At 42.4% G+C, this 11,289-nt stretch overlaps 1 protein-coding gene across 1 annotated transcript in view; it reads right to left on the minus strand.

Moving 5' to 3' along the window:
- The window catches only part of KLB (klotho beta), a gene marked incomplete at its 3' end in the record, with an annotated part of 41,252 nt that extends 31,031 nt beyond the window's left edge, over window positions 1-10,221 (minus strand). Inside the window, exon 1 of the mRNA XM_080697590.1 lies at window positions 9,475-10,221. Coding sequence (XP_080553716.1) covers window positions 9,475-10,212 — 738 coding nt within the window. The 5' untranslated portion in view covers window positions 10,213-10,221. The remainder of the gene's footprint in view (window positions 1-9,474) is intronic.
- Between the last annotated feature and the right edge of the window lie 1,068 nt (window positions 10,222-11,289).

The raw sequence follows: 11,289 nt of genomic DNA on the forward strand, positions 1-11,289 counted from the left end.
CAAACCTGCGCCACCACGCCCGGCTTTATTTTTTTATTTTAAAACAGGGTCTCACTAAGTTGCTGAGGCTGGCTGCGAATCTGTGAGCCTCCTGTCTCAGACTTCCAAGTACTGGGAATATAGGCTTGCACCACTACATCTGGCTAACATATATCTTTAAAAAATATATTTAAACTGGGCATGGTGGTGCACGCTTGTAATCCCTGCGCTTGGGAGGCGGAGACAGGAGGATCATGCTGGTTCGGAGCCAGCCTTGCTGGCTTAAGAGACCCTGTTTCCAGATTTAAAAAAAGTTAAAAAAAATAGGTCTGGGAGTGTAGCCCGGAGGTAGAAGGGCTTCCAGGAACCCCAGTACCACAAAAAAAAAAAAAAAATATATATATATATATATATATATATATATATATATATATATATATATATTTAAGTAAATTATAGTATTTGTGATATTTAAGTATAGTATTTGTGATATTTGAGTGTGCAAGCTAACTAAAAAGCCAGAGAAAAATCTAACATGAAATGATATACAATTAAAAATAAACAACAGCTGGGCACTTGGGAGGCGGAGACAGGAGGATCGTGCAGGTTCGAAGCCAGCCTTACTGGCTTAAGAGACCCTGTTTCCAAATAAAAATATAAAAAATAGGTCTGGGAGTGTAGCTCGGAGGTAGAAGGGTTTCCAGGAACCCCCGTATCACCAAAATAAGTAAATAAATAAATAAATAAATAAATAAATAAATAACAACAATAAAAAATCAAACTTTGTGAAACAGCATGGTTTGTTATAAAGATAAATAAAATTATGTAACATTTTGTTTGAATTCTTAAATTTTTTTAAAAGAAGAGGGCAAACTTTTTTAACTAATAAGTTTAATGTCTTGTCCCTAAGTAACTAATGTTTAATATGGAATTCGTGGTTTGGGGCAGCTCTTTCAAGTGTTACACAAATAAAGCCAATAGGGTAGTTTATTCTCACTGCATGAAAAGCCAAACTAGATGCAGTAATGCTTTTAATTATGTATTATTTCCTCTCTTAACATTTTAAAGCCTTGCTTCTCTAAAAATAGAAAAGGCTATAAATCGTTATTATTTAACATTTTTTTCACAGTCCTGGAAATTGAACCCAGGGCCTGGCACATTGAATACGCGGCCACCAAGCTACATCCCCAGCCCTTTTTGTTTTGAGACAGGGTCTTGATAAATTGCCCAGGCTGGTCTGGAACTTGCAATCCTCCAGCCTTAGCCTCCTGAGTAGCTGGGATTATAGGTATGTGCCTGGCTAATTTTGAGTTTGTATATGCAATTTATAGATCTGGTAAAAATCTTCTTGAGTTCTGTAAAATTTATTATTGCTTTTAAGGCCCTTCATACTGGTTACATTTAAATGTTCTTATTCTTTATGCTTTGTTGCTTTAATTAGTTGTCAGTTGTAGGAATAAATCAGTGGTTTTCAGAAGAGGAATTTTCTTTTTGGTACTAGAGATTGAACCCAGGGGCATTCTACTTCTAAGCTAGACCCCCAGCCCAATTTTATTTTTTGTTTGGAAATAGAGTCTAGCTTGCTGAGACTGGCCTCAAACCTCCTATCCTCTAGTCTCAACCTCTCAACTACTGAGATGATAGGTGTGTACCAGCATGTCCAGCATGGGGAAAGAATTTTGGCCACCATTTTTGGCAATATTTGGTGACACTCTGGATTGCCACAACCCTGGAAGCAAGAGTGGGAATTGGGAGGGAGTATGGAAAGGGGAAGTGAGGACGGAAGAGCAAGCTATGAAAGAGCCAGAAACACTTCTGAATATCCTGCAACGCACAGGACAGCCCGAGGTGACAAAGAATTATTGAGCCCCAAATGTCAATAGTGCCAGGTTGAAAAATCCCTGCCCTATGAAACAGTATGCATGTATGAAAGATAACCTTCCAGTGGGCATACTGGTGCACATCCGTAGTCCTAGTTACTCAGGTTGGAGGGCTTCTCAAGCCAGGAGTTCAAGGCCAACCTGGGCAGCAAGCTTTGAGATGAGCGAGACATCATCTCAAAAACAAAGCAGAACCCAATTTTAAAGCCAAGACACGGTCAAAGGGACCACGGAGGTTGGCGGTATTTAGTGGAGAAATAAAGTGAATGAATTACTGTCTCGTGAGTAAATTCATCTCCACAACTTCTGTGCACGATCACTTTGAGGTTCTCAAGTGTTCCAGATAAGGAGGAAATCTACAGACTTAAATTGTTATGTGGATTCATCCATTTAAAAATAGAATGAGAGCAGACATCAGTTATTGCCTTTACTAATGTGAACCCCTGGGGCATAGCCCGGTTAGGCCAAATCTGGCCATGGAATTTAAAAAACTGAATGCAGGAGAGAAAATTCTTTCCTCTACCAAGGAGAAAATTACATCAAGCCACAGGAAGACACAGCCATAAAAGATGGAGTAAAGGGCGTTCTCAGGTGTCCCAGCTGCTGAGTCAACGCCTCCCCGGGCTCTGGCTCCTCGGCCAGGAAATTGCTTCTCTTTGCTCTCGCCAATGCGAGTTAGATCTGTCGTGGCAACCGAGGCGTCCTGACCACTCATCTAATGTGGGCGATATTTCAAGAATTGGCAATAATGCAGCGAAATGTGAAGGGTGAACTTGACATTTTTTTTATTACAAAGTTTAAGGTAGAAATCCTGAATCACTCATTCAACCAATGTTTACGCCCTGACATAAATATTCTGTGCGAGGTGCTGGGAACATCAAAACAACAACAACAACAAAACAATAAAAAGGTCTCCCTCTCCACCCCCTTTGCTATCTTCTCCTCCCTCCTCCCCTCCCTCCCCTTCTTCCTTTTTTGGTACTGGAAATTGAACCCAGAGGCATTCTACCACTGAGCTACATACACTCCCGGCCCTTTTTATTTTTTATTGTGAAACAAGGTCTCACTAAGTTGCTGAGGGTCTTACTAAATTGCCGAGGCTGGTCTCTAACCTCTAGTCTTCCTATCTCAGCCTCTCCAGTACTGAGATTACAGGCATGCCATCTCTCTTTCTCTCTCTGTCTCTCTTCTTATGGTACCAGGGATCAAACCCAGGGGTATTGTACTTCTGAGATACACCTCCAGCCCTATTTTATTTTATTATATTTTATTTTTTGCGGGTCTGTGGATGGAACCCAGCAGCATTCGACTTCCAAGCTATACCCCCTGCCCTATTTTTTATTCTTTATTTTGAAACCAGGTCTCACTGAGTTGCAGAGGGCCACTGATCCTCCGGTCTCAGCCTCCCGAATGCTGGGATTACAAGCGTGCGCCAACACGCCCAGCTCCTATTTTTCTTTTGAAACAAGGTCTCACTAACTTGGGGAGGGCCTTACCCGGGTGCTGAGACTGGCTAGGAGGCGATCGTCCTGTCTCAGCCTCCCAAGTACTAGGATTACAGGTGTGTGCCCAGCCCACCTCTCTCTTTTTAAGGCACTCTCATTCTAGTTGGAGAGACAGGTCCCAGGCGGTGTGTGTGGGTGCTAGGATAGAAATAAGGACCTTATTTAGGAGCTCCTGGGAGAAGCACTTAACCTTGAGATGTTGAGGATAACTTAGACTGTGGACTGTGGAAAGTGAGTCTTGAAGGGCATTAGATTGGTAAAGCAGGACTAAGGAGGGTATGTTAGCTGGGTGAAGCAAGCTAGCGGAGGACAGGTATGGAGGAAGAGCAAGGTCAATTTGAGATGCTACCGGCATGTGAGCGTGGGGAGCAGGGGGTGGCATCAGTAGTGGGATGAGAAAGTGACCAGAAAAGGCACTGGGGTGGGGATATGGGTCCTACCTCAAAGGCTGTGGTAAAAAACAAATTGAGACTTTATCCCCAAAGCTTTGGTGAACCCCTAGTGAGTTCTATGCAGGAAGCAAAATAATGTATATTAGAAATAGCACTCTAAACTGGGAGTGGTGGTGCACGCTTGTAATCCCAGCATTTTGGAGGCTGAGACAGGATGATCTGGGGTCGCGGCCAGCCTCAGCTACTTAGGTAGGCCCTCCGCAACTCAGTGAGACCCGGCTTCAAAATAAAGAATAAAAAATAGGGCAGAAGGTGTAGCTTGGAGGTTGAATGCCCCTGGGTTGCATCCCCGGATATGCAAAAAAAAAAAAAAAAAAAAAAAGAATAAAAAATAGGGCTGTGGGTGTAGCTCTGAGGTAAAATGCCCTGTGTTTCACCTCCAGTACCACAAAAAAAAAAAAAAAAAAGAAAAGAAATAGCACTGTAGCCTGGCACTGTTGGCACATGCCTACACTCCCAATATTTTTGGAGGCTGAGACAGGGGGATTGTAGGTTCAAAGCCGGCCTTAGCAACTTAGTGAGGACCTAAGCAACTTAGTAAGACCCTTTTAAAAAAAAAAAGGAGCCAGGCATGGTGGCACTCGCTTATAATCCCAGAATTTTTGGAGGCTAAGACAGGAGGATCGCAGTTCATGGAAGCCTCAGTTATTTACTGAGGCCCTATGCAACTCAGTGAGACCCTATTTCAAAATAAAGAACGCCGGGTGTGGTGGCGCACGATTGTAATCTCCGTGCTTGGGAGGCAGAGACAGGAGAATCGCACAGATTCGAAGCCAGCCTCAGCTACTTAGTGAGGCTCTCAGCAACTTAGTGAGACCCTGTTTCAAAATAAAGAATAAAAAGAACAGGGCAGGAGGTGTAGCTTGGAGGTTAAATGCCCCTGGGTTCTGTCTCCAGACCCACAGAACAACAACAATAACAACAACAACCAACAACAACCAACAACAACAAAACTCAGAGCAGAGCATCTATTGGTAGATGGGATTATGAGAAAATTTATTTATTTATTTGTGGTACTAGGGATGAAACCTAGGGCCGTTTTACCTCTGAGGTACACCCCCACCCCTATTTTTTAATTTTTTTTTTTTGTGGTACTGGGGGTAGAACCCAGGAGCTTTCTACCTCTGGGCTATACTCCCAGCCCTATTTTATATTTTTTATTTGGAAACAGGGTCTCACCAAGTTTCTGAGAGCCTCACTAAGTAGCTGAGGCTGGCTTCGAACCTGCGCAATCCTCCTGTCTCAGCCTCCGAAGCACAGGGATTACAAGCGTGCACCACCATGCCCGGCTTATTTTTTAATAAAGCCAGCCTCAGCTACTTAGTGAGGCTCTCAGCAACTTACTGAGACCCTGTTTCCAAATAAAATATAAAATGGGTCTGGGAGTATAGCCCAGAAGTAGAAAGCCTCTGGGTTCCACCCCCAGTACCACCAAAAATAAATAAATAAATAAAAATAAATAAAATAAAATTCTGAAACGGGGTCTCACTAAGTTGGGAAGGGCCTCACTAAGTTGCTGAGGCTGGGTGTGAACAGGCAACCCTCCTGTCTCAGCCTCCCAAGTACAGGATATAGGCGTGTGCCATCATGCCTATTAGAAATTTTAACTAAAGAGCTGGGCGTGGTGGCGCACGTTTGTAATCCCAGCATTTGGGAGGCTGAGACCGGAGGATTGTGGTTCACGGACAGCCTCAGCTACTTAGTGAGGTCCTCTGCAACTTAGTGAGACCCTGTTTCAAAATAAAGAATAAAAAATAGGGCAGGAGGTGTAGTTCGGAGGTGGAATTCCCTTGGGTTCCACCCCCAGACCTGCAAAAAAATTTTTTTTCTTTTTTAACTAAAGGCTTAGACTTTTCTAAGGCAATCTCCAGCAATGTGAAAACATAGAATCTAAATTCCAGGTCAGTCTTGGAACCTGCCTGGCCATTCAGGATTCCTCTAAAGCAGGCCCTTTTAAACTGTGATGGCGTTTTCAAGATTATTCTAGAACTAAAAGGACTCCAGTAGCCACTATGAAATGTTTCTGACATCTGAGGATTAGGGTACGAAGTAGTCTGCAGCCACCTATGAACTGAGTTTTATGTTAGGCTTATTTAACTCAAATGTTTTTGGACTACAAACAAATCCTAAAGAATGCTCGAGAGTCACTACAGAGAACAATAAGAAAAAAATCCCTCCATTGCCACATAAAATATCAAATTAGGCTTTTCTGTGTTTAAGTCAGGACGGGGAGGGTATGCATGGGGAAGCTGTTCACCTCTGGCCATCAAGCCGTTGCAAGAGCTCTCCAGGGCCATGGGTCACTGGGTTACGTAGTGTATTGCACTTTTTGGTTTGGTTTCATGGGACCTTTACACCACTTATTTAGGCTAGTGATTTAGAAATTTTAAGAAGATAAAAAAAACAATTATTCAGGAGACACCATCATTTAAAAACAAATCCTTTAATTTAAAACAATGAGGCCGGGTGTGGTGGCGCATGCTTGTAATCCCAGCATTTGGGAGGCTGAGACGGGGATTGCAGTTCACAGACAGCTACTTAGTGAAGCCCTCAGCAACTCAGTGAGACCCTGTTTCAAAATAAAGAATAAAAAATAGGGCTGGGAGTGTGGTTCGGAGGTAGAATGCCCCTATGTTCCATCTGCAGTACCGGAAAAAAAAATTAAACAATGACATTTATGTAACTATCAGAAAGTGCTAATTTTGTGCTAAAGGCAAAGCTAATCTCCTATGAGAAGAATATGGAAACTGTGAAAAAAATACAGCTTCTTCTTAGCTAAGTTTGAGAATAGTATTCATTTGTTAATTAAAACTTTTTTCCTATTTATTTTTTTTATCAGTTTTGTTTATGTCACTTGGGATTGAACCTGGGAGTATTCAATCTACACCCAGGGATGATTGAACCCAGGGATGTTCAAACTGCAGCCACAGTCCAATTTTATTTTTATTTTGGGAAAGAGTCTCGCTAGATTGATGAGAGTCTCATTACTTGCTGAGGCTGTCTTCTAACCTGCAGTCTTCCTGTTGTAGCCTCCCAAGTGCTGGGATTACAGGCATGCCCCACCATGCCTAGCTAGATAGCCAGTTTTTAAGGCTTTAAATCAATCACTAGAAGAAAACTTTCATGAAACCCAGGGGCCTTCTACCTCCGGGCTACACTCCCAGACCTATTTTATATTTTATTTGGAAACAGGGTCTCTCAAACCAGCTGAGGCTGGCTTCGAACCTGCGCGATTCTCCTGTCTCAGCCTCCCAAGCACGGGGATTACAAAGCGTGCGCCACCACGGCCAGCTCAATCTGCTGTTTTAAAATTTACATGAACATGGATTGTTTTAATACTTAAAAGAGGTAGATACAAGGCATATTTTTCTAGCTTATATTTGCATTTTTTTTCTTTTATGGTACTGGGGATTGAGCCCAGGGTCATTTTGCCTCCTAGTTATATATACCCCCTGCCCTGTTTTATTTTGAAACATCATCTCACTAAGTTGTTGACAACCTCACTAGGTTGCTAAGGCTGGCTTTGAACCTGAGATCCTCCACTCTCGGCCTCCCAAGTACTGGGTTTACAGGTGTGCTCCACCATACCCCGTTTATATTTGCACCTTAAAGCTATTAAATAACTATATTTTCGCCGGGCGTGGTGGCGCACGCTTGTAATCCCCGCGCTTGGGAGGCAGAGACAGGAGGATCGCGCAGGTTTGAAGCCATCCGCGCGCGCTGGCTTATGAGACCCTGTTTCCAAATAAAAAAGTATAAAAAATAGGTCTGGGAGTGTAGCCCGGAGGTAGAAGGGCTTCCAGGAACCCCAGTACCACCAAAAAACAAACAAACAAACAAAAAAAAAACTATATTTTCTCCCATTTAATGTCTTTTTTGCAAAATCATAGTATACCCACATGTTAATAATATGTGCTATATACAACTCTGTTCAGATATGCAAATGTCCTTGAAATCATAATGCAGTCTATTTCCTACAAAGGTAGATGTAGCTGAAACCACAGAACTATGTACACATATATAAGAATCCATTAAGTCCAACAAAAGAAGGGTTTGTATAAAGTAGTTCTTTGTTTCTGCACATTTAAAAACTTTCTAATATGTTTAACATTTGGGGTCAGGCATGGTGGTGCACGCTTGTATGCCCAGTACTGGGGAGGCTGAGACAGGATAATCGAAGGTCTGAAGACAGTCTCAGCAAGTAGAGAGACTCTCACCAACCTAGCAAGATCCTGCTTTCAAATAAAAAATAAAAGTGGACTGAGGGTATAGCTCGAAAGTAGAATGTCCCTGGTTCAATTCCCAGTACCACACACACACAATTGGTTCTCTTTTTTTTTTTTTGTCCTGGGAATTGATTGAACCCAGGAGCACTGTACCTCCGAGCTATACCTCTAGCCTTTTTTTTTTTTTTAAATTTTCAATTTTGAAACAGGGAGTTGTTAAGTTGCTCAGGCTGGCTTTGAACCTGCAATCCTCATGTCTCAGCCTCCCAAATCCTGGGATCACAGGCATGAGCCAACACGCTCAGCTAACATTTGTTTCTTCGAAGTTAAAACACTTCTAGTGTGTCATGAAATCCTATTGATAATGTTTTTCTATTTCCAAAATGTAACCGGTATTCAAAATGATTTTTCGCAAGTAAGCTATTTGTTTCAAAAGTTAGATCTGATTCTAGATGTGAGCCTCCATATAAAGGCTAAAGTTTCAGAAAGATGGTTCTTTTTAGAAGATTTTTTTTTAAACAAAGACACTGTCTTAATTATGCTGTCATCTCTAAACCCCATGTTCACAGCAGCTGCATTTGATTCCGTAGCCTTGGGTAAATTACTTAATCTCAGTAAGCTTCAGTTTCTTCATCTTTAAAATAGTAATAATAGGACCTAGTCCATTAGTTGTTATGAGGATCGAATACATCAATGCATGCAAAATGCTTGATGTAGTCTTTGGGGCATACTAAGTACTCAGTAAACATTAGCTATTATTTTGCTGCATTTTCATTATTGTTTTGATAAGTTTAACACTTCCCAAGATAAACCCTAACTCTTGAGTTGCCCTGCTCTGAGATACTCAGTAAAGCACATTCTTCCCTGTTTTGAATATTAGTAGATTAATTCCTAGAACAATGAATCTCATCTTTTCTGCCATGTAACGCAAATAAAACCCAGTGTGGAGTCCATTTATTTCCGTTTCTGCATGAAATATGAATTAGTTAGCTCACATTTCTTTATCTTACTATAGATAAGTAACACTAAGAATAGCCATGCTAACAACAAATTCATATTTGAAATAGACGTGAACAAACTGTGAAATGATGACGTCAGAAAAGGGTCCCAACAATGAAATGTCTAAGGTGCCGACTCCCCACAGGACTCCTTGCCTCACGTTCTAACGTATACTTGTAGATTTTAAAATAGCCTCCAAGTACAACTTCGGAAGAAACGAATTAGATTGATATGCTAGCAGTAGCTTTGCTCAATGAAACACATCCTACTTTAGATATAAAATTGGAGGACAGAACCTGTGAATTAGCCTGAAATTAGCTGCATTGATTTTTAATAGAGGATCATTTAACAGAGGTAAATTTCCTAGTGTTTCTTTTTTAACTCGGTCCCCTACATGTCCTGATGCTATCACAAGACGCCGGCTGTACAGTACCTTGATCAGGTTGTGTCCCACAGCGTAGACAGCCGCTAGGTTTCCCTTCTCTCCCGGGGCATGCATACCTGTTCCATACCCGTGCCAAGCGACTAGATATGGATTGTGAATTGTAATCCAGTATTTCACTCGGTCCCCAAACATCTGGAAACAGTATGTGGCATAGTCATTGAAGAGATCCACCATGGATTCGTTTTTCCACCCCCCGTATTTTTCTTGGAGCGCCAGGGGCAAATCCCAATGGAATAAAGTCACTATAGGTTGGATGTTCCTGAGCACCAGAGCGTCCAGAAGAGCATTATAGTACTGGAGCCCTTTCGCGTTGGCAACTGTTACTATTCCATCAGGGAAAAGCCTTGGCCAGGAAATTGAAAACTGGTAAAAAGAAACTCCTAGGAAATCCAGAGCCATTAAGTCTTTTTCCAGAAAAATGTAACTGTCGCTGGTACCATCTGTGGCGTTGACGTCTTTCAGGTGCGTGTGCACGAAATGGTCCCAGATAGAGGGTCCTTTTCCATCTTTTCTCCAACTTCCTTCCACTTGAAAAGCTCCGGTCCCGACACCCCAGAAAAAGTTTTCAGGGAAAGTGTCATAGAGAAACAGCTGACTTGCATTGACCGGACTAACGTGAGGATTTTTAGACCATATAGCTCTCCCGTCTCCAGAGAATCCAGCGGCGGCTTGTAGCAGAAGAAAGGCTGACAGGATGACAGATCTCTGCAGCGCCCCGACACACATTGTTTTCCTATAGCGTGAGCTGCTTTCCCTGGCGCTGGAGCTGGAGCAGATCCATTCATTCCCTGGAGCCTGCGCCGCAGCCTCCCAGGCTGGCTTCATTTGCCACTCACTAACTGTTGGACTGTCTTATCAACGCTTCAGTAGAAGCTTGTGATTGTGAAGCTCTGTCAATGATTAGCCTGAACTGAAAGACTTAGAACGGGTCCCTGAGAGCCACGTAACTTGAGGGAGGTGGCCCTTCTGCAGTCACCAACGCGTTCTGTCCTCTCCCCATTATGGGGGAAATTAGCCGGCAAGGCATGGGTGACAGCAGTTTGCCTGTACCACTGAACCGTATGCAAACGGTGGATAAAAATGGCATTTTGCTACTCAGCCTTTCACATTGACGCACATCTTTTGAACATTATTGAATAAGGGATATACCTTCACTATTTTTAGGGTTTTCGAATGGTAATTTTATTATCTCACATTTTTTTGGGAAATAAAAACGATCTTATGTACAAGCCAATCGCATTCTATATACCACTAATAAAGAATTAGAAGGCAGGTGTGGTGCTCCTGCCTGGAATCCCAGTGCTTGGGAAGCTAACACAGGAGGATCACAGGTTCAAGGCCAGCCTCAGCAACTTGAGACTCTCAGCAATTAAGGAAACTCTCAAAAATTTTAGCTAGGTATGGTGGTGCATGCTTGTAATCCCAGTCCTTGGGAAGCGGAGACAGGAGGATTGAAGGTTTGAGACCAGCCTCAGCAGTTTAGGATGACCCTCAGCGACTTAGTGAGCCCCTGTTAAAAAATAAAAAGGGCTAGCCGAGTGTGGTGGTGCACGCTTGTAATTCCAGTACTCGGGAGGCTGAAACAGGAGGATTGGGCAGGTTCGAAGCCAGCCTCAGCTACTTAGTGAGGCTCTCAGCAACTTAGTGAGACCCTGTTTCCAAATAAAATATAAAATAGGTCTGGGAATATAGCCCAGAGGTAGAAAGCCTCTGGGTTCCACCCCCAGCACCACACACACACAAATAAATAAATAAATAAATAAATAAATAAATAAATAAATGAATGAATGAATAAATAAATAG

The sequence above is a fragment of the Muscardinus avellanarius genome, assembly GCF_963383645.1.
Source record: "Muscardinus avellanarius genome assembly, chromosome: 6".
Lineage (NCBI taxonomy): Eukaryota > Metazoa > Chordata > Mammalia > Rodentia > Gliridae > Muscardinus > Muscardinus avellanarius.